The sequence below is a fragment of the Antennarius striatus genome, chromosome 7 (genome assembly GCF_040054535.1).
Source record: "Antennarius striatus isolate MH-2024 chromosome 7, ASM4005453v1, whole genome shotgun sequence".
NCBI lineage: Eukaryota > Metazoa > Chordata > Actinopteri > Lophiiformes > Antennariidae > Antennarius > Antennarius striatus.
This window is the reverse complement of record NC_090782.1, coordinates 9,825,614-9,850,000: the sequence shown is the minus strand read 5'-3', so window position 1 is coordinate 9,850,000 and position 24,387 is coordinate 9,825,614. Positions and strand designations below refer to the sequence as shown.

Sequence of the window (24,387 nt, the reverse complement as noted above, 5' to 3'; positions counted from 1 at the left end):
GTGGCCACGGCCACTGAAATTATGAAGGGAGTGTAGAAGACATTTTTATTTCTTCAAACAAGAATTCAACTCGTGTTTCTAATGGAAGCATGTGAGAAAACACACTACATGAAGCTGGTATTGTCCTGTGGAAAAACACGAGTAAGATACTGGAGCTGTCGTTTCATTTGAAGTGACTTTAATGTGCAGAACAGTTTGGACAGGAATGACTGGGGATGTACAGCCACAACAGTCAGAATCCCAGACACTCAGCAGCAGACCCAGACTGATGACAGGGATAAAAAAAATAAAGAAGAGGACCTGAGGGGCCAATAAATTTATCATCTTTAGTATTAGGCTGATGAAGACAACAGTCATGTTTTAGAAGGCACATAGAAGACACAGTTGAAGTTCCTTTTTGACACGGGTTGTGGGGAAGGAGGGGGTTGTGGTTACCCTCTGAGGTGACCGGAGCACACACTATGTCTTTGTGACCCTGGCCTAACCTGACTGTTATCTCTCTTCCTGATCAACACCTGAGAGTACAGGCCAACTGTCTGCATCAACACTCTGGAGTCACAGACTCACAAACCAACACTGACATGTTGTCACACACCTTAGTTTAACAGGCCGAGTCCCACCAGGAAGGAAATGCTTTCCTGTTGAAGCCTTTTTGCATTTCCAGAGCTGTTTATTGTCTTTTTATTTTAAGAGATGATTTTGCTTCTATGTTCGGAGCGGTAAAATAGGCCAGTGTGTCACCAAACATTTGGTCTGAACCTGATCTTTGTGCATTAACCTGCCTTAGATCGCTTCTATGCTCACGTGTGTTTATTGAACTATTAGGGGTGTCACTGTGTGAATGCACGAGAGCTTACAGCACCAGGTTTCATCTCACCACACTCCCTGTTGGGTCAAAGACTACCTTGATTAACACTGCGATTTTATAAGATCGCTCTTGGTTTAACACCAGCTACACGTCCTACTAGAAAGTAATTAGCTACTGAAGTCAAGACTGGGGCTTCAATGTATTTTCCTCTACAAACCACAAGGAATAAGAAGAGATAAAAACAACGGGTTCCAGATAAGTACATCTGTAAGTCACAATTTGTTTTCAGCTCATAATACAAAAACTGTTGTTCACAAAAAAAAAAAAATCACTGAAGTGGCTCCTCCTGCTATTGAAGAATTTTTGTTATTTTCATCTATTTTTTTATTTCCATGGTAACAAGTTGGGCTCATTCTGTCAGTGGGTTTTGTTTCCTCTGCAGGGCTCTGTTCACTATATTTTCACATAATTTTATGTATTTTGTTACACTTTTTTTTTTTTTTTACAAATATGCATTAGTAATTCTAATGCATATTTCCAGAGTATGGTTGTTTAAAACGTTAGGAGTTATAAACATACACACACACACGCACACACACACACACACACACACACACACACACACACACACACACACACACACACACACACACATACATGATAATACTCTGTAGCTCCCACAAATAAATACACTGCCAACGGTCATTGTTGTGAACATAACAAAAAGGAAATCACACACAATAAAACACACTGTTACACACAAAGAAACATTAACACTAAACACTGAAGATCATAAAAGGTCAAAGACAGACGCTAAGTCTTCCTCACTTCATTTCTCTCTTATCTTCTAAGGTCACTGTGCCTTTCTCTTCACCTCATCTCTTCTTCATCACCTGACTCTTTGCTCTCTTTCCACCCCCAACCCTCCATCTGCATCATCATTATCATCATCATCATCATCATCATCATCATCATCATTGTCATCATCATCATCATTATCATCATCATCATCATCATCATCATCATCATCATCATCATCATCATCATCATCATCATCATCATCATCATCATCATCATCATCATCATCCTCCTCACCTGGTTCACTTGGTTCACTTCAGGCCAGGCTGGCAGTGAGCATGGCAACATTTAGAGATGGTGGATGAGTCAACAGAGAGTGACAGAGGCCCTTCTATCAGTTTGTGGGTGTGAAAGGGTCCACCTCAACTTTTACGAGGGAGAGGAGAGGGAGGGAGAAATGGGGGGCAGGCTAGACAGTGGTCAAAATGTAATTCTGCCTCCTAAAGTCAAAAATAGACAGAAGTTATCGGTGCTGTGCAAATGTTCTTATTGTGTCCACAACCTGACAGTGTGATGAGGAGGAAAACAGGATGAGGACGAAGAGGAGCTGCAATGTGTCGCTATCTGGTGTTGGGCCAAGGGTGTGATGGCTTGTGTCAGTTAACACTCATGAAGTGTGTTTCCCGTGTTCTTGGCCAACATGGTGAATGAGGTGTCTGTGTGTCGGTGTATCTGTGGCGCTGGACACTATCAGGAGTGTCTGTAGCAGTAAACACACACATCGTTAGAACCGGGCGTCCTGGACGTATGACACACACACACGTTTATCTTTGAGCCCAGTCCCTTCATGTCAAGACGTTCCTGTCCTAAACCCTAAGAGACTCTCTCTCTTTCTCTCTGTCCTTTTGTGGCCCATAAGTCAACTCGCCTTCTCCTTCTCTTCCTCCTTGGACAGTTTCTCTTGAACACTTTCCCATCCTAGTTTAAATCTGACCCCTGAACCATCATCTGACTTTACACCCATTTATTCCTCCTCATGTCTTTCTCTCAGTCTACTTTCCTTTTACCCTCTGACCCATCTGCTTTTCATGCCAGCCTAGATTGACTGAGCAGAGAATGCTGGTGGTTGCGGCAGTGATGGTGTTGGGTGGGGCTGTGAGAGGGAGACACATCCTTTAGATAGATTATTACTGCTGATTGATGCACATGAACTCTAAGTGTGTTTGTGCGTAACGTAACACTCGCTGTCACGTGTGTTTATGAGGCACATTCCTGCATGCATGCGTGTGAAAAAATAAGTGTCATTAAGCTGCACTCAGACACCAACCATCCCCCAACCCCCACGCACACACACACACACATAGCAGTCCTCAGTGCAATGAGCTGTCAGCCTCTGTTAGGTTTGGCATTCTCGTTAGCACGCGGTTTGGATTCACTTTCAGAAGAGCTGAACTCATGACCTTTCCCCCTCAGTATTCCAGAAACCAGTGAACAAGAAGGAAGTACAGACAGGAAGGGAAAGCCAAGGACCATTCAAAATATCAGAATTTGTTTTTAATTGTCTGTTGATGTATCCCCCATGTTGTATGAGTTTTAAAATTCACTGTTTGAACTGTTTCAAAGCCCACCGTGATTCAAATACTTGTGTCTTCATCTAAGCCGCTGCAAGATCGGGCAAATTGAGCTTACCAAAGCAGATTTACCTTGTGAACAACTTTTTAAGTTTCAATTACATTCCTTCCAAATTAGCCCCAAAAGAACCCAGTGGTTGATTAAATGGAATTTATTTGAGTGAAAGTGGAATAGAGTTCCTTTTTTACAAGAGCCAGATCAGCAGGTCGTCCTGGGTGGGCAGTGTTTCCCAAGGAAAGCTGAACCCAATGCAAACATCCTACAAAATAATTTCATCCCCAATCACTGGTGTACTGACAACGGCAAAGTTTTCCAAGATAATCATTTTAGGTGAGAAAAGTGCTTGAAATGAAGGGCAATGCCCACCATTTATACAAATATACCCAGAGAATTTCTCATGAACACTCCCAAATGAAAAAAAAAAAAAAAAATCCCGCTTCTGCTGTCTGCACACTCCCAGGTTAGCCCGTATGAAGACGGCTGGGATTCCTGGAACTTCCTAAACCAGACTTCACACTTTCTGAATTCTATTCTTTTCCTTCTCAGAAGCTGCTGAAGGTTTTGACAAGTAATCAGTCTGTCCTGGGGGATTGTGGTCGGGGTGTGGGCGCTAGTGTGGTGTGCGAACGAGCAGCTTAAATGCCATATTCGGTGGCACAGGATTCAACAGTTTTGTGGCCTTGTGGGTTTATTGATTCACGGTTTGGCCTCTCCATCCATTCAAGGGAAGGAATGAAACCAGAAATATTTTACTTGAATGTAAGCTCTGACAGATGTCAGAGTTCAGTCACTGCATAGTTTTTTTCATAAATATATTTTCTTGCTAGGTTTTGGATTTGTTCATATCAATGTTTATATTAACTTCCTTAGTAAATTCCCAAAAGTACTCTCTACGATACACCAGTAACAATTAAAACAATACTTTTTTTAAAGACAAAAATTAAATTAACAAACACTAAATACTAAATATTACAAGCAGTGACTTCAATCGTTCACCGGACATCTCTAAAAAAATGGACAAAGCAAAAGAATCCACAGGAGTTTTTGTTTAAAATTTTGTTAAAATTACTAAAATCAAAACGGCTTTAATTTCTTCGCAGATTTTTCCTCCTCATTCACCATTTTCTTCCCTGTCTCTTTCTTCTGCTCACCATTCTTATCTCCTCTTGTCATGGTTTCCAGGGAGCCATCCAGCTTTTGTTTGAGTCAAGGACAGGTTTCCGTAAACAGCAGCTGGCTTGAGGTAAGATAATGAAGTTCATGTTGTTTACGTGATTTTACCAGTTTCTTACATCAGTATCCCAACTCTGACAAACATGATAAAAATTAAGTTTTGATCTATTTGGTTTGGAATAATTTATTTTTTTGATTTGGACTGCACTATTTGTTACACACTCTTGAGTTTCATGACACCAAAGATAATGAGTTTATTCCCAAAAGGCTTTGCTGTTCGGTCAGAGACTAAAGCATTCATTTATTGAATTTTGGATATGTTTGTTCTCTCCAGCAGCACCAGTAGACCTCTTTATGTGGTTCTACTAGTCTGCATGACTTTACAGCAGAAAACTAATCCACGACATGCAGCAAGAGGTGAAACAGACTTTATGTACTGTGTTATTTGGTGCACTGGCCTGCCATTTATTTTATTATGAAAATCTATTAGTAAAGATGAGAGACCAGGTCTCTTCATAAATACAATAAATGTTCCTTGCAAGGAAATATGAATATTAAAAATATTAAATGCATACAATCAAACTGTATGAGGCAAACACACTCATACACTGTTTTTTTGCCATTAGTTTTTTTTTTAATGTTCATTTTATACAGATTCATATTACACGTACTAACTTCTCCAGATGCTGGGTGACAGACAAAACTATTACAGTAATTAAGGGATCATTTCTCTCTTACACGGAACTATTTTGCTGGAGGGCTGTTGTCTTAAGACAGCTGTAGGAAAATGTAAATCATGTCTTCAGTCACAATAAACTTCATGACGAGACAAGAGAAAAGCCCAAGTTCAGTTCAGACAGGCCAAGGCATTCCTCCTGACCACTGCTATAACGGTGTAAATTTATCAGATTTGCCAAGATAGTGTTGGACTTTTATTTAAGCTTGTATTGGACGGCTTGTCTCAACATATAACAGCATCTAATGTTTGAAGGAGCACGCAGTCAGCAGCCATGAGTTGTGTTATCTTTGTAAATAACAGCTGTACAGTATGTTCATCTATAGATAACAGTACAGATTTAAATGTAAATTTTTATCATTCACAAGAAAAATATTGGTATCTCAAAAAAATATACCGCACGACCAAGAGAGAAGACTGCAGCTTTATAAAGTTAGATCAATAAAACAATAAAACCAAGAGTGGGAGGTAGCAGGGGCAGCGATGTGGTCATGGTCAGCTGGGATCAAACATTGTCATCACTCTCATTGTTTCGGTATCCCTCCTGTCTGTCACCATATCCCTTCATCCATCCCCCATCCCACTAAATATCCTGGCTGTTAGCAGGCATTAAAAAGCCATTCGCACTGCTCTTAAGTGCTTGGGTTGGCCGTCGCCAGAACTGACTACAGGGGCTTTGAGGTGGCCTGGCTTCTTTCTCTTCCTGTCTCTCTTTTTCTGTCTCTCATTCACTCTCCCCACTTTTGCATTTTGGCAAGTTGATAAAATAGATTTGGGAGTTTCCATTCCAATACTCACTTGTTCTCTCTGAGTTTTTCGTAAAATCTAACTTCTGGCTGTCAACAACGGCATGCATCCGCATGTAGTCAGGCCTCTGTCGGCCTCTTGAGGTGTTGACACCATCACCTGAAAAAATCAACAGCAGAACCGTCTCATGATATGAGGGAGATTGATGCTGATCCAGAACATGGCTTGGCTCAAGCTGCAACTTGTCCATATTTTTCATATTATCAGATCCTGTAAAGTTGCAACACACGTAAGACACTTCGGGCCACATCTGTTCAAGACCACAAGCGAGGAAATATCTCAATGGAGACCTTTAGTGACTGATGGACACTTTCAAAATAAGAGCACATAGAATTATATGGAAAAATCATCATGCATGAAATACACAACTGAGGATACTGCTGAAAAAAACAGAGGAAAGCGGACCTTTCAGGAAATCATTTTCAAACTATACTTAATTTAGGATTTATTTGTTCTTCATGATATAATTTACTTCATCATAGCATCAGGACAGGTTCAAGTTCTACATGCTGCACACAAATATATAATAAACTTCTAAAGGTTATGAGTAAAAAGTTTCAAAAGTTGTATTAATATGCTTGTAATCACCTTTGTAATTGTTTATCCATCCATTTTCATGATGACAATCATCTCACCTATATCCACTAATCTGTCCTGGGTTTACTGGATCCTATCCCAGCTGGTTAGAGGCAAACGGTGGAGTATACCCCAGATAAGACGCTAGCTCGTTGCCGGGCCACGCAAAAGACAAACGACTGAAACTGACGCTCACACTCAGATTGGCAATTTTAATGTGGCCAATTCACATAAGCTGCATGTTTTTGGAGGTGGGAGGAAGCTGGATAACCTGGAGAGAACCCACACAGACACGGGGAGAATATGCAAAAACTGCTGTAATTGTTTACAAATCATAATAAGTTGTTTCTACAAATTAGCTGTCCTCACAACCAAGGTTGAGCTAATTTAAGATCAGCACAATTATAGTAATTATAATTACAATTATTGTGATCATCATAATTTATTATTTGATGTTTTACGTTCAATTGCATACTGATGTAGGCATTGTAGATAACAGAAACAGTAACACACTGACCTATATTGGAGTAGTAAGTCACTTTTGAAGGAGCAACATTAGAACTGAAACCATTTGTCTGATATGAAAAAGTACTTCCAGACACCCAATACGCACCCACTCAAAAATGTGTTTCAGATACATCTAACTTGTGCTACAAAGTGACACAAATGTGCACAACATTAGGGGGTCTGAACATTTCAGGGTAAAACGATTGCTATCCACATTGCGTGGTATATTATGGGATGCTGTTTCTCAAATGCAGGTGGCCTGGCATTGAGCAGAAAAGGGCATCAAATTCCAATAACTGTGTGTGCTTACACACCAGCTTTCTTCAGCCAAGTAAAACTTACATCTTCACCTTTTTCCAGAATCAACACTACTGCAGGCTACGTACACATAACAGGACGGTCTGTTTTCTGTCTCCATAAGCAAATAAGTTTTAAAACAGATCAGAAAATTGCTGCTTTTATTTATTTTTCCAATTTACAATATTTTTAAACAGAACCTTTTTGTCAATAAAATATTTTATAAGCATTGTATCAATACCCAGCTTTAAAGTCCGGCAGCCAGCATCTCTGAGACTCAGTAATTAACATGTCATAAACTTTTCTCTGCTGGTTCCAGGAAGTCACTTCTTCCAGCCAAGAAACAGCCTGATACATAACACTCTATTAAAAAAAAAAAAAAAAAAAAAAAAAAGTCAAAAATTGTTCTTTCTTAAGGAAACGACACACAAAGAATTTTAAAATCGAGTTTCACTCATTTCTAAGCCGATTGGCTGCTGAGTGTATTTCTCAACCATTAAGGCTACATCCACTAAAGCTCCATGAATGTCCTTATGACATCAGAGGAGGGTAAGATGGTGTGTTAGACTCACCAACAGGCAGTAAGCAGTCATTAAACTGCCTGGCTGATCTGACAGTGAACTTGTGTTCAGTCTCTGCAGTGTTGCAGCAGAACCAGGTTTCACGGCACAAACTAACGTGTATCCTCAAGTGTCCTCAAACAGAATGAAACTGGAATATATAAGAAGGGTGTAAATGCAATTAAATTTAATGCATACAAATTAGAAATCAAATATTTGTCAACGAATGAAGATATCTGTACTCAATAAACGCAACTTCATATAAAGACTTGAGGTAGACATTCCCGGCATTCCCACAAGAACAAATTTGTCTGCGACAAAGTCAACTGCCCCACCTGCTCACAATTAATATAGGTTTTACTCCCTCAAACCATTTCCCACACAATTCCACATCTGTGATTTAAACAACACACATATTCACCTCAGCAGTCCCTGAGGCTGACATGTTTCCCTGCTAATCTGTTTGCACAACTCTGGTGTGACCACAGGCCAATTACACATGGTCACATGATGCACAGCCACAAGAGAGAGAACAAGTAAGAAAAATGAGAGAAAGCAGCCACCCACTGAGGGTTTGTCTTTCTTAACTTCTCCCCTTTTTCACCCCTTGTTTCTCCACCATAATCCCTGTATCCCATTCTCCCTCTCCTCCTGACTTACCCCATCCCCTTCATCCCCGGCTCGCCCATTTTATTTTGTGGCTGTAATTACAGCTGCCCATCATTTATGCTTTCCCTAAACTATGGTCCCACTATAACTCTCTAAGTAAATTTGATTTCTCATCTCATTTACATTCCGTAAACTGTGCCATATGTTTGATATTATGTTTAAACTGTTCCAGTGGACGCCAGGAGAGTGTATGCCTTGGGAAAGGTAGAGGAACTGTGTTGGAAAAACTGCACTGGTGAATGACAGGTGAAATTGGCCATGACGTGAGAGAGATGGAGGGGGGAAAACCCCAAACCAACAGAAGAGAAAAGAGAGAAACTTCACAGCAGCATCCTTTTTTTTTACTGTTGTCTTTTTTATTTTGGCACAGGGGAAACTGTTGAGTGGAGAAAGCAAAAGGTTTCCTGTGTTATTGTTGCTTTTGCTCTCTCTCAGTACCACTAAATTGAACTATTTTATTTTCCTCTCTCTTTCCCATTTTGCCTGAGTGCTGTCAGGGTTGCTTTACTTCTCCCTGGTCCATGCTTGTGCCTTTTCTCCCACTCCTTTGTCATAATCCCGTTCTATGTTTTTCCCCCTTTGTTCTTTTGGTACGGCCTCTCGTGGAAGGGATTGACCAGGTCACATATCAACAGCTGGGCAGCCGATTTTTTGCATTTTTATCAGCTTTCCGTGCAAGCTGTCTATGGATTTTACCATAGACTACCCTTCCAAGGACATGGGATGATATTCATTACCCTGACATACTTTGTGTTAATGTAATGAAATGGTTAATAAATATTTAATTGCAAAGAACTCAAAATAACCTCCGTTTATTAAACCTCTTATCTTGTTAAGTCAATTGACTAAGACAAGACACAAGACACTTAAGAAGTCATGTTCAACAGCAGTGCAGATGGAGGCAGGGACGTCGCTGGGGCTTTGGCCAAAAGATGAGGTCATCCAAAGGGTAGTGACGAGGGCAATTGGCTTCTCTTGTCAATCCAGCTTAGAGAAAGTGCTGGGAATTCTAATTTCAAAGGTGAAACCGAGGTCTGAATGTACAAATGAAATCCCCCCGAGACACTGATTGCGCACTGGGTTAAAACAAAGTTATAGATGAAGAGCTAAATTATTTTGATGAATTCTGAAACATGGGGCCTACTGCCCATCCACGTGGACACAGGCTGATTTGAGATCAGTTTTTAAGTTTGGGATTATTGTGTTGTACAACTGCATAGAATTCTCAGAGTTTGTTAAAGACATTGTCAAGACATAAATCCTTCTGTCCTCTTAAGTGTTCTATGTGTGGATTATGACTCAGAACAGATTTGCAATGGATGCATGAAAGGTGATATGATCAGTTAGTGACTGTGTTCCAGCTGAAGTTCTTGGTTTTACCTCTGTAATCAATGTTTGTGGTGGTATCAGAACATATGCTTGTTGTTGGCATCAAATCTATGCCCTGTCTCCTGCCGCTCATCTGTCTTTTTGGCCAGCTTTCCTCCCTTTTGCCTTTTTCCCCAGTCATCTTCACATGCTCGGCTCATCTCCTGTTCTCCTGCTTCTCGCTACCTGCCTCCTTCAAATGAGAGATACACTCTTCGATGGAGAGGGGTGTAATGGCTGTCATTACAACAAATTGCACAAGCGGTAGAGAAGATGAATGATAGGTTTTCTGCACTTCTAATAAAGTTTAGTGGTTGAGGTTCAAGAGGTCCAATTGGCAGCATTCACATTGGTCAAGGAGTAGAGGACCTGCTTCAGAGGCTACTCACTTGTGGCAGTGAATATAAGCAGATAATGTAGTCAAACTCCTAAGTTGGGACATTTCTTGGACAAACATGAACTGTTTTCTCATAAGGCCAAGCAGTAACATCGCCTGCTTCCTGACAAAGACTAAATATAATTTAACTCTGGCTCAGCTGCCTCTTACTGAGTTGGAGAAGTTTACGAAATTTTAATTTGAGCCAAACTTGTCAGTGGATGAAGCCCTTTTTGATGCTGGGAATACTGAGTATGTACCGCAGACAAGTATTTCTTGTTTTTATCACTGCTTACTATGCCTCCTCTCAACTCTACCATTTGACATTTGTTGAGTTAAAACTATCTCAACACAAATAGTGAGGCTCGGTTGTCAGGAACACCCTATGTTTGACCCAAAACAGTTAGAATACACATCACCATATGGTGATTAAACTGGTCATGGCGATGCTGCATCAAATGAAAAAGCAGGGTTAATTGTTTTTGTAGGATAGCTAGCATGTGGGAAAAGCTCCACTAGCCACCAGCATTTATGTAAGTAACTACATATTTTCATAGTCTTGTGCTTTTTTAGAATAAACTGGGATTTGTTGAGTTGTGGAATTATCATTCAACACCACGTGTGTAATTATTCTTCTCGGATTTTGTCCCATGGCAGTATTCTGAAGGGCTTGAACTTTGCTTCTCCGAAGTAGAATGGAAGCATTTTTACAGTGCCACTGTGAATGTGTGACACACATCATTGCCATATTAACTTCATACGTGTTCCCAACAAGTATGACTGGATAAATAAACATATAAAGACACAACTGAAGCAATAGTATTTATCTTTCAGGATAATGAAAGTAAATAGAGTGAAAGTGAAAATAAGCGTGAACGTCTGTGTTTGGATGGGGCCTGTGGGAAGGTGAGAGTTGCAGTGGTATGGGTGTAAGCAGAGATGAAGTGCTCCACTGGGTTGTGTGGAACGGGGACAGGGCAGGGGGGCAGGGAAAACGCATGGGTCACATTAAAATTGGGTTCACTGAGAGGGCTTCGCTAATGCTACCTAATCCCCGACAAAGCTGGCTCATACAACATACACACATGTGTTCAGTTGTTCACTGCTGGCACCTATTTATGACCGTTACCTGGTGCCTTGTGAGCTGTGTAGCAGTACATGGGTGTGATGTCACGCTGAGGTTATCTGGGACAATCAAACATACAAGATGGAAAGATGCATGCCCCGGTATTCAAGCGATCTTCATCCCGTTGTCACCTTCACTGAGCGACATTGTTTGATCTGATTTGGGCTGCTGCTGTTCTGTCAGTCTGTATGTTTGTTAGCAGGGACAAAATTCTTTCTTTCACATTAAAACCTTTTCATTCCACAGTGATTCTAATGCTAGATATTTACAGACCTAAATAATCAGAGCATGCTGTTCACAGTTTTCTGTATTGTCCCTTCCCCTCTGTGTGTGTGTGTGTGTGTGTGTGTGTGTGTGTGTGTGTGTGTGTGTGTGCGTGCGTGCGTGTATGTGTGTGTGTGTGTGTTCTGATCATGAGTGAAATTCCTGCTACTGCTCTCCTGAGGAAGAGGAACTTGAGATTACTCACATAATCCACCAAAGCAGTGCGTGTTCGGAAGCAAGAATCAACTCAAAAATCTTTCACAGCGTAAAAGTGACTAATGTTCAAAGTAAAGGAACAAATCCCTCGAGGTGACACACGCCTTATTGCTGTTGTCTGTCAGGAGGTAAGACTTTGACAATCTGAATCTCAAACTCCCCACAAGCAGGAGTTGATTGGATGAACAAATTACTGGTCTCCTCTGTCGCAGTCAGTGTTGTTTTCAACTAAACAACTCCTCTTATCATTTGTGTGTTTTACAAACTGAACAAAACCTGAATATTTTTTATGTTTCTTTTTTTTTACAAAATGGTTTATTTTTGTGAAAATATTTTTAATGGTGGTTTGGAAGTTCTTAGATTCACAGCTCCAGTAAGTCCTTTCCATGCATTTGCAAATTGTGCTACAGGTTAGGAATGCAAATGTAGGCAAGTGTTTTCCTTCCATCCATCCGTCCGTCCGTCCATCTGTCCATCCATCCATCCATCCATCCATCCATCCATCCATCCATCCATCCATCTTGCTGTAAGCAATGTTTTGATCATATTGCAGGTGCATACAGTGCAGTGATGCTTGGTTCAGGAGGACTAAACAAAGGTTAAAAAACAACGTCGTCCCAAAAGGTAACAACATTCCAGCGGGGCTAAGTAGGTCTCCAAGGAAATCAGTTAGTGGCATTCCTGTCTGTGATCAATCAGCCTCTAGCCAACAAACCTGAGATTAACCTTAGCCTCCTTGGTAGCTGCCTGCCTCCCCTTTAGCAAACAACCTACAGCTCTTTACAGGTTACTACACATTTCCTTGTTGATGTGATGAGCAAATATGCAGTGTGTGTGTGTGTGTGTGTGCGCGCGCGTGCGTGCGTGTGTGTATGTGTGTGTGTGAACCATTGCTGAGCAGCTTCTACTGTCCTCATATGAAGGGAAGAAGACTGCGTGTTGAAGATGGGTCCAGAGTGTGATGTGAGGCCGTTAACAACCGAAGCAGAAAGGCACACTCATTTTCTCCATCAAAGGAAACTTTGGGCGGAGGAAGGAGGGAGAGATTTGGCACATTTAACATTAAAATATGGAAAAGCACTCCAACTTGCACACTTAACCTGCTACCTCCGTGGCACTCGTCTCTGTGACAATGCGATGGAGTCATTACTTCAAGTCTTTCAGGTGCAGTGAGGAGCGATGTGACCCCTGGAGTCAATGAATAGAGACAAAACAGCAGATTTATAGAGGAGCATGGGCAGCACGGTGAAGTCAGAATTTCACCGTTGATTACTGAGTAAAGTTCTGAGGAAAGAAAATAATCACCACTGCAGCTGCTTTAACTGTTTTTCCACTCTGCATATTTTACTTCTACTTCAGTAGCTGAGGTTGCCACTTTAAACTTTAGCAGAGAGCGTTATCGTGATATGGGTATTTTTCAGTTAAGAAAACCAAAAGTTAAATTGTGGTATTTTAAATGGAACATTTTTTGAGGTCTGATTTATGAAAATTCAGACATCTTGTTTATTTCTAAGAAGAATTTAAAAAAATAAATAAATCCAGTTATAGGAAATGTGATTTATTTTATTGCATATATCCAAACTTACCTCCCTGTATTTCACCACCAGCCTACATTGTTCTGGCCAATACCTAATTGTCTAAGTGCTTCTGGATGGCAGCGGGCTATTTGGTCATTAAGGCCCCTATTAAGTCATTATTGCAACAGTGGGACTGCCGTCTGACTGCCGGCGGGACCAGATGATCTGCCTGATATGTGCTGCCTCACAGTTTTCCACATATTTGCACAGGTAATTATAGTTTATATGTGAAACACCCTCAGATGTCATTTTTAAAGAGGGGATGCACATTGCCAGCAAGCTTTGAAGGTAATCCCCTCCGCCCATTTGTCCTCCTCCGCCTCTTTTTCCACTTATGGTGTGTAGATGAGCGGTTTGTTAGCAACAGGACAGCCAGAGGATATGTCAAAGTGAAAAATAGCAAGATGAAGGTAACAGAAATCGAAAATGAGCAAAAAGGTCATAGAAAAGACGAGTACAATATAAACAAAGAACCATTATTTCCATCTGTCGGTCTCTGTGGCCAACACAATGTTTCAGTCTCACACACCTGTCATGGAGTATAAATATTTGGATATGGGGAAGGTTGGATGTTACTTAATTCCCCATTTTAAAGATGTTATATTTAGGGGAAACAGTCCAAAAAACACAATGGAAAGTATTCTACATGATTTGATATGATGCATGAGGATCTCATTTTGATTTCTATAACTCTGTTACTCTTAGATAGACTAGAAATAGGCCTCACAATGTATTATTTACTGCTTACCATGAATGCTCATCAAATAATGGCAGCGCACAGCCAGAAACGTCTGGGTCTGTGCAGAGACAGGTATTCCTCCTGGACATGAACTGTATTTTACTTTTACTGTTTCTGAAGTACATTCAAATCCCCATTCTGTGTCCTAGGGCCATATTTTTCATGAGGTCCAATCTGAATAGGAAAACCGAACACAAATTGAAAATCGAAACTCAAATTGAATATCATATAAGTAATAGTGACTCATGGGAACACAGACAGTGTGGATCCAAACACGGTTAAGGGAATATACCTCTGGCACAGACAGTTTCACTTTATGACCGCTCTGTGTAAATTCGGTGGTTGCTATTATTGCACCAAGTACTTTTCATTATATTTTTTCGTGCATATGAAAAACCCAAACTTAAAACTAAATGTCATCATATTTCATATTTTCTACCATGAAGAAACACACTGTTGTGATATTTTATCCACATCTCCAAACCTTAAAGTGCCCCACTGTGACCACGGCATATGTGAAGCTGCAGTGTCAGCACAACAGAAAACCTCAGCCTAACGCTTTCTCTACCAGAGGAATGGTATGGGGAGCTTCACTGATTGAAATAGACATGTCAGATTGTCGCTGATGCTCTAAACAGAACTCAACAGGAGGGGAGCAACCTCCTGCTGGGAGGAAACCAGATTCAGTCACCTACTGTCCCTTGAGAGCGGGAACATAAAACTATCTTGTCTGAAACTGTCAGAAAATTTATGATGATAGCAATGAAAAGATTTGAATATTTTCCCCAAAATAAAGATTTGCTATTGCAGTTTTTTTCAATGCATAATGGGGATAAGGGATTTAACTTAAGAGTAGAGTTTACAGCAATGATAATGAAACTCTAGGGTATATTTTATCGGAATAAACAACAACAATGCTCATTATAGAGAACAAATTATCAAAAAACCCTGAACAAGTGAAACACAGTCTTGCAGAAATGTGATGCCTCGCAATGCAATCTAAGTTTTATTCCTTTGATAAGGCTCATTGACCCAGTTTTTTTCTTAAATTTTATATTTAATATACAAACTGTATATTCTTTAAGTACACAGTACAGTATATACTGTACAAGACATTTTTTGGTAAGTTATGGTTGTGAAGTGTAACTAATGACACAATTTTCCTTTTTCAGGATTAATGACTCTGTCATTATCAGGATACGTATGTTTGAAATTGTCAGAAAATAATATCATAAATAAATATAAAAACTGGTATATTGTGGAACGTTGGCCGTGCATACAATCAGGCATCTTACTCTCTCTCTCTTTGTGTCTCTCCCTGACTTTGACACCCTAACCTCCACAATAGCACACAAAAGCCCTGGCTGACAAACCAGAGCTGGGTCAGAGGTTGGCCCAGGTTCTCTATTAGACTGGACGCTGTCTGCTCAGCTGTGCCCAGACGGACCCCACCAGACTACCAGTCTGCTTACCGCACTGCTGCTCCATGATTCCACTACCACCTCCCGCCATGACCTTCGGCCCCTGTGCGGGAGACAGGCGCCACCAATGTTGCAATTTCTCTTTGACATGGGCCAGTGGACTCATTGCAATGTGACCCATGCAGGGAAAACAAATACGGGTCTTTATTTGGTGGGAGTGTGAGAGGCCCACAGATGGAAACATGCTGAAGTTTCCCAAAATATAAAGCTCTTAATTCAGGTGATAATATTGTACAGTATCTATGTGAAAATAAAAGTCTGTGGTTACTTAGTTAGGCTCTGTCTATTTGATACCAAGACCGTTGACTTACTCTATCACTGTTTGTCATGACAGTTACATCTGTGATAATATAACTCTGTGTTGTCACAGAGGGTAATTCATTAATCTATTCTTGAGAGAAGATGTTATGGAGTCACCCTGAACCTGTGACTGTCAGCACACCCCATTTTAGCAAACTATACTTCACCCAGCCATTACTTTACTGAACTCAGAGGATTCACAGAGACTTTGGTTCAGGCCTGCCCCCCGCTGTCAATCTGCATCTGCCTTTATAGATAGGAGAAGAACCAGGAACCACGGTGCTCCTTTCTTTCCACAACTACTAAAACACCTCTTACACAGATGCCTCACAGTGACTTAAAGAGTCCACAAACAGTGTTGAGACAGACAGAGCTCATGTCAGAACGCAGTGTCCAGAGACAGCTTTTGTGCACTTAACATCTCCTCACCTACAGCACCACCACCACCAACACTGAAAAAATATAAAATCACTCTACTAAAGCCTGAGCTCCAAAGACGAAGATCCGCTGAACCTCTGTTCATCCAAAAACTATTTCCTCTGAAGACCAGTTTCCTCGAGACCACCCATCCACAGGTGATACTAGCCCCATACCAATCACCTGTGAAAACCCTAAATTGGTAGATGATGACCCACCAGCATTCATGTTTCTAAGAGTCTTTCAGCAAAGTCAGGGTTACAGGATATTATTAGCAACAGCTTTTATTGGGAACAAATAATAATGGGCCGTCAGAATTGAGATCTTTTCCCAACTCAAAACCCCCTTCAAGAATCGCTCATGTTTCAGATTAGTGTTAGTCATGAGATGATGCACATCAGTCCATGTGTTTTCAGTCCCTCTGCTACTTTCACACTATTTCTACTCCCCATTCAGCCTTTGTGTTTCACGTTTATCCTGACTCCCACCCACACATTTTCTCTTTCAATTCTTACTTCTGACCTCATCCTCGTTTCAGTCGAGCATATAGGGAATCAATCAACCATAGTGCTCAGATTAAATCACAAATTATTATAATTGAAAATAATGGCTTCCATGTCAGCTTCAGTTCAGGTTTGAATTGTTCTCATACATATCTGGAAATATGTGGTTTGGAAATCCTGCTATGCGCTCTGGTGGGGTAAAATTTAAGTCGTTCATGATCCAATTTTGAATGAATTTCCATGGCAATAAAACTCTGAAGGTGTACTCCTGTCTTGGGAGATGTTACCATACGTTTAATGCTAGTGTTTCCTGCTTATTTTGATTTGAACTGTTAGAACTGATTTTAAACACTGATGTTGGTCATACAGAGCATTATTATGTACAGTGAAACGAAGGATACTTTATTGATTTTTTTTTTAAAAACAAGAAGCATGAATTTCTTTGATATATCATAAATATCTGAAGGACAGAACGAATGTCTTTACAAACAGTCATCTGTATTACGCAGAAGCTCAGTGTGACTTACTGAGCTTATTTCTACAGTCAGCAAAGCTTCTAGGCTTATACAAAGCATAGAGTGTGACTTTGACAGCGTAGTTAGGAGGTGCTAATGAAACAGGAGAGTCTGGGAGCCCATTGGCTCTCAAATTAGCCTTGGAACCTTCCAACCTGTCACATGGAGGTGTAGATCCCAACGGATTCTGTTGCACTGCACCAGCAAAGAACATGAAGCTGCTGGGTGCTTACAGTGTGCATGGAAAGCACATGTTTTGTTCTGACTAATGCATGACAAATGACAGCAAATAAGCAAAATGTCTTTCTTCCATGATGTAGATGAAAAGTTTTATTACAACATAAATTACAGCAGGACATCTTCCTCTTGTTGAGGCTCGCCACAGATTTTTATGGATCCTCAAACATTTTGATAAACGGTCTGTAGCCGAGGTGACCTGCAGCTCATTAATTCTTTAAATAGATAAATCTCGCCTTCGTTTTTTAATCATTAAACATAAACAAGAGATTAATATACTGCCCACAATATTCTAATCAAGTAATTAGGTTATTTAGTTCATATTCCAGCCTCTGATTACAGTACAAGTCCTGAAATACCCCAGAGAGCCAGACAGACAGTCTGCGTTAATGAAGGAGAGCTCGTCCTCTTCTCACCTTCTCTAATCTGTTCTGCATGTGCATTGCTCAGCCTGACACTCTCTCTACTGACGAATGCACTTGTTTAGGGAACATGGACATCTATAACCATAAAGTTGTCTCCAGCAAAGAAACTTTTAATCACTTTTTTCCCCTCATAGTGTCTTTTGTTACATTCTAGCTCCATTTCTCTGAGAAACACCCAAAGTCTGTGCACAGACACTGAACTTTAAGTGTGGACTAAGGAGCCCAGCCTAATTGTCTGCAGAGATGCTTCACTACAAGCTGAATGACCCAGCATACACCCCCCCCCCCCCCCCACAACATCTGCTTATGCCCCTTCCTGGTCTGCTTGTCCTTGCAATTTCTCAAGCAAATCCAGCTGTGTACACACAGGAAATCAAAAGCAGAAAGAAGAAATTAAATGAGCGTTCCTTCCTCCACTTACCTGAGAGAAATTGAGCCCATTGAGGGGGTGACACTGTTCCTCTACCCGCTCCACAGCCCCCGTCGTCTTTCCCAGTCTTTCAGCCTCTTGAGCCAAGTACAAGTCCAGAACAGGCGTCCCTCTGGACCTCACCTCCCGCTCAGTCAATGAATTGACCATCAGCATCACCCAAATAGGTCTTTTCCTCTCCCAGTTTCCCGCAATAGCATTAAAAAGGTAGTCGGCATACAGGCCATGACCACGCTGGTCAGCAGTTATCCAGTGGGGCATCATGTGTTTGACGTAGTCCAGGTGGCGTTTGAGGCGCCGGAACAAATCTCGAGGTAGCAGGTTCTGCAGGTTCCCCCCGTGGGGGAGCAGCTGGCAGTCGGACAGCTTGGTGATGGTCAGAGGGTTGGTAAGGTCCAACTCAAAAAAAACATTTAGGCTTTTCTGGAAAGCTTGCTTGGATCTGTCCGGGATGAAGTCCCAGACTCGGTCGTAGGGTACATGAATTGTACCAAATAAGTATGAAGGTGGGTGAGGAGGAGCTCGCTTTACTTGCCACAGGAAAGAGTTCATGTCACGTTGCTGTCATGAAAACAGAAGGAGGAACACAAAATATGAATTGGGGATTAATATTTTGAGCACAAAAGGAAATACATACAGTAGAACAGTCATGTTAGAGCAATTCAAGTTGCCTAAAAACTGGCACTTTTTCTTCTGCTGTGATCTACTGGCTTGGGTCATCAAGTTAGAGATTGAAATGATGTTCTGAGATAAGGGAAGGGGAAGCGTGATGTCGCCACAAAGACTTGCTGCTGTGGTTCAAGCCCTGGTTTTATGGAGGGGGCCTTCCAGACTGCAAACAGACCCCCGTGTATTGTCAAGGTGCATACCTCAGTTCCAATCCTGCTTTCGACTTGGGAAGCATTTTGAAGACTGCAGTGTAAATATACTGTGCTGGAGCTCGTAAAAGCCGAAAGCTGAAGGAAACCTGTGCTGTTCTGACCCCAATGTGGATTTTTTTTTTTTTTTTTTTTTGTGTGTGAAATATTTACACCAGGCAAGGGAGCTCTGAAGAAACGCGCTGTATTTGACCTCCCTGATTTATATTACACATACTGTTTGTCTGCTTTTGTTATATGTATATATATAAGACATGTCACAATGGAAATTAAATAATCACATTCATTATAAACGAGCATAAATTCATACTGCATTTAAAATATGTTTCTTGTTAGGTACTCTACAAATGTGCTGTGCATGTGCAATGACTTTGATGCCGGCAGTATTCAAATATGAAAAAGGAATTTGCTTCTATAAACAATATCAAACTCCTGGCGGCCGAGACACACTGTAATCAGGCATTTCAGGGATGAAACCCATTATTGTAAAATAGATTTATTCTTAGAAAATGTTTACTTCTAAAATTTAAGCAAGGTTTCTTTCAGCTGTCGTCCAATTCTATTTCTGCCAAACTCCACGCTGCCTTTGTTATATAAAACTTTTAAAACCGCTGCCAAAGCCTGGTGAAATCGTCTAGTGGGATGTTCTGTTATCATCCCAATTAGCTGCAGTGATTTCTGGCCCAATCTTTTTGATTTCTCTGTTTAAATCAATATGAAGTGCTATATTTAATTTCAAGGCAGCTTTCTGTGCTGAAATGTTTGTACAGTTTGTTTCTAGGTTCGTAATAAGATTTTCACTTTTGGCAGAGTTCAGTCGGCACTCCAGTGGAAATGTTTGGACGGCATTAGATGCATTAGCGCATTCCCCACTCAGATTGAGCTGTTTTGCATGTGTAGACTTTTATCATTTGTTAACTATAGCAAACTAAATCGTAAATGAAGAGTCTTCGGCATGGAAACTGTGGTGGAGTCCCGAGGAGACGTGAAATCCCCTCTTCTGATACTACGTGGAAAGGAGCGCCTTGACGCGCAGGGCTCCCTTTTATGGGGTAATTACTCTTAACAGAAAACAGAAACCACCGTACAGACGTATTACAAATCACATGAAGCGAAGGAGCATAAAGTATTTAGTGATCTCTAAAAACATTAGTTATACGCGGACGGGCCATAATGCACGAATGAAACCAAAACCCTCCGGTCTGAACACGACTCCCTAATTATATCCGCAGACTGAGCGCCACAGGTAATTTATTAAAGCGCGCAAGTTACTGCAGGTTGTTGGGTCACTAATCTTTTTCTTTTTTTTTTTTTCTCGTCATGTTGATGTGTGTCAAACAGACAGACAGCAGGAACTTCTGCACCTCAAGTCGCATCCTTCATTATTATCATTATCAATATGTTTGATTTTTTTTGTTTCGATAGGCCGTGTTTTGCTCTGAAACCTGATCCAGATAAAGAGATGCCTCCCAAATGAAATCTAGTAACCCATATGCCCCTAAATAGTGTCAACGTTTGCTTTAAGTGATATTTAATAATTACTCTGAGTAGTGCGAGTACATGTATTTGTAGTATTGCAGCCACGTCACCAGCAGACAAGCCTAATAATGAAAAACTTTGTGCAATCACCGTTTCATTCATCTTGCTTTTCGAATTTTATCTCATTACGCATCATTTATTTAAAAAATACTTGAAATTCCACGACCTTTGACCTTCTTATAGAGCACGTATATGATGACATATTTATGCTGTTAATACAAAATTACACTGTGAAAATATACAAAAAGAATACGGTAATATTTTTAACTTTTCTTTCATTGCTACAAGAAATAGTCAATAAATAAAAATTTCGGGATCATTTTTATTGACCTGTTGTCTCATCCAATTCGTGTCTCCTGCAGAAACATCTATAACAAACTTGTCAGGGTCAGGTCTGTGGGTTCCAGACCTGGACAGTGACCCGACACTCACCGACTTCATCTGGTCGCACCGCTTCGGTCCGTCCGCTCGCTGTGCGCCCCAGGGTGCCACGGCGTGCAGGAGGGAGCTCACAAGGACCCAGTTGAATCCCGGCAGACAGAACATCTTGTCGAGATGACAAGGCACTGGTGACAGTCACAAACTGGTGACTTGATCGCCTCTCCTTTATGTTCTCTTCCCGCTGCCCCGTCACCCCGTCTTGTTTGGAAATAAAAGTAAGGTTACCGGTGGCCCCTCGCCTCACGTGTGCCGCTCGGCTGGAACACAAATCCACCCCTTCCCCATTCCCGACGCTCTTCAGGCTGAAACTTTTCTCCTGTCTCTCAACTCGGCGCAGCCCTGGAGCCGGACCCGCACAACTCTTTGCAGAGTTTCCGTGGTGCGCTCCGAAAGTTTGGAGCGTCTTGGCTGAGAGAGAGGGAGGTGGGATAGTTTGATTAGCCCCCCCGACCCACCCCAACACACACACACACACACACACACACACACACACACACACACACACACACGCACGCACGCACGCACGCACGCACACACACACCTCTGCGTGAGAGAGTGCAGGTTTACGAAAAGCAGACAGGTTTGCATGAGGAGAGGCTCAGGAGACACATCCATAAACAGTGGGTTGGTGAAGGCTTGCTACTGTTCCTGCTGCTAGTGTGAGTTTAGAAACCATCATAACACAACAGTATACTAATAAAATAACTAGAACACACTGCAACATCCCACGACACCCCTGAATTCAAATTTTACCCTGAACTACTTGAATGGGTCAAAGATAAAGAATAGTGCTCTGACCTACTTTCATATATCAAAACACAAGCTTTGATCTATGATCGTACTCCCACTGGCCTTCTCCCTCGTCTTTCTATCTTATCCGGTTCTGAGGGTACAAAAGTTTAAATTTGACCTTTACCTATAGGTTTCTCAAGGTCAAGGTCATCATCTCAGTTTCATCCCCTTTGCTGCCCGAGTAATGTGCTTTTTGTTTCGTCTTTCTATCTGCAACAGTTGGGAAGATATTTGGTGGACGAACGGATGGACGGATGAACACACAAACACATAATTACAATACATCACCGCTTTGAAGCGGGATGTAATACAGTTCAGCCATAAGCTAGTTTACTCAGTAGCCATAATATGTTCTTATTCATTCTTTAAGTCAAGTAATTTTGCAGTCAATCAATGTTACACTCCATTACGACATGATCGTGTGACACCCCTAAAAGGCACGTGCGTACACACACACTCAAACACACACACACACACACGCACGCACGCACGCACACACACACACACACACACACACAAATGCATAATAAGGTTCAAACACATACCTGTATACCCATATGTTGTACAAATACATCTGATTTCCAGCCATAATTCCAAAGAAGTAAATTAATGTTATTTTACAATTTTATCACAGGGATCATTTTGAGGAAGACATAATTTATCTTTGTGCCCTGTGTTCAACAAACCTTGTGAATTAACATTCGTGACTTCACCTCATCATGGATTTTTGGTGGGCAGTCATGTGATACGGTATGCGCATTCTACTGGCTGACAGCATCCGGAAGTGCGCTACGTTACTTGAGTCTCAGACTTACGTGAGACACAAAACAGTCGATAAAAGTGTGGGAAAAAGGATGGGGAGAGTTCATAAACGTTTAAATTACCATAAATAAAAAAAATTGCTCAATCACAGAATTTGTTAATCGGGTGTGGTTCCTGGAACGCATTAACCGTGAGGAGGGCGTGCTGTATATGGTGAAACATTATGATTGACTGTCACTGATGAATTGGTAGGGTGGTATGGTGGTGCAGTGGTTAGCGCTGTCGCCTCACAACATGGCGGTTCCGGGTTCGAGTCCCGCTCTGTGCGGAGTTTGCATGTTCTCCCCGTGTCCGCGTGGGTTCTCTCCAGGTTCTCTCCAGGCTTCCTCCCACCTCCACAAACATGCGCTTCAGGTTAATTGGCCGGTCCCAAATTGCCCGTAGGAGTGTGTGTGTGTGTGTGTGAATGGTTGTCTGTCTTTGTGTGTGGCTCTGCGGTGTACTGGCGTCGTGCTCGGAGTGTCCCCTGCCTCACGCCCTATGCCAGCTGAGATAGGCTCCAGCTCCCCGTGACCCGCTGCAGCGGAGTGAGCGGCAGAACATGAATGAATGATGAATTAGTGCACGTAAAGACAGTTAAGAGATGTTCTTTATTTATTTCCATCCATCAGTCATGAATGGAAGGAGGCAGATCTGAAACAAATGCTTGTGTTGAGAGAAAGTGCCCCCTCTCTGTGAAGGCCACTATGTCGATGCTTCATTACTCCTCTATGACCTTGGTTATTGTCCAAGTAGCAGGCGGTGTGACAGAGTCAAGTAGTGGGAAATTTATCATGGAGACCTCTTAAACAAGTGGCATCGAGCTCCTCCCTGCAGGCCAGTGGCAGGCAGACCTTGGACAAGCAACTCTTTGTCCTGGGGCATGTTCTCCCCTCCTCTCCACTTCATGCTCACTTCTCTTAGGGAGCAGCGTGTTCAGGGACTGACTACCCCTGTATGCTCATTGTATTTTCTATTCATATGAGACAGACTTGGAAATTCTGCTGACTCTCTTTGATCATCAAGTCTATTAACACAGTCTCACGTTGTAAAACATGACACATCTGCCCTTTGACCCTTTGACTTCTTTTAACAGGGCACCATTCATCAAACTTGCAGAATTTGAAAGGGTGAAAAGTCAATATTTCTTTGTTTCTTATATACCTGAACTATGGCCTGTTAAACTCGGCCGCAGATCAGCGGATGAGTGGCTCTCCCACCCCCACCATCAAGTCCACCAGTGCCACAGGTGGCTTTATATTCATGAATGCAGCACAAACAAAAGAACATAGAGCCACGCCGATGTAATCAAATTATTTTATCGCCACCATGTTTCTCCCATTTGCTCTGAGACAGGTGTGGGATCCATGTGCTCTGACATATCCACCTGTGTACCCAG

General features: G+C 41.6%; 1 protein-coding gene across 2 annotated transcripts in view; it reads right to left on the bottom strand.

The window, feature by feature from the left end:
- trabd2b (TraB domain containing 2B) overlaps positions 1-21,786 on the bottom strand; it is a 56,046-nt gene extending 34,260 nt beyond the window's left edge. For both annotated transcript variants that reach the window (XM_068320261.1, XM_068320263.1), the window contains exons 1-2: positions 21,387-21,786; positions 18,529-19,098 (exon numbers count right to left, since the gene is read on the bottom strand). In XM_068320261.1, coding sequence (XP_068176362.1) covers positions 18,529-19,098; positions 21,387-21,500 — 684 coding nt within the window. In that variant the 5' untranslated portion in view covers positions 21,501-21,786. The remainder of the gene's footprint in view (positions 1-18,528; positions 19,099-21,386) is intronic.
- Positions 21,787-24,387: the final 2,601 nt, after the last annotated feature.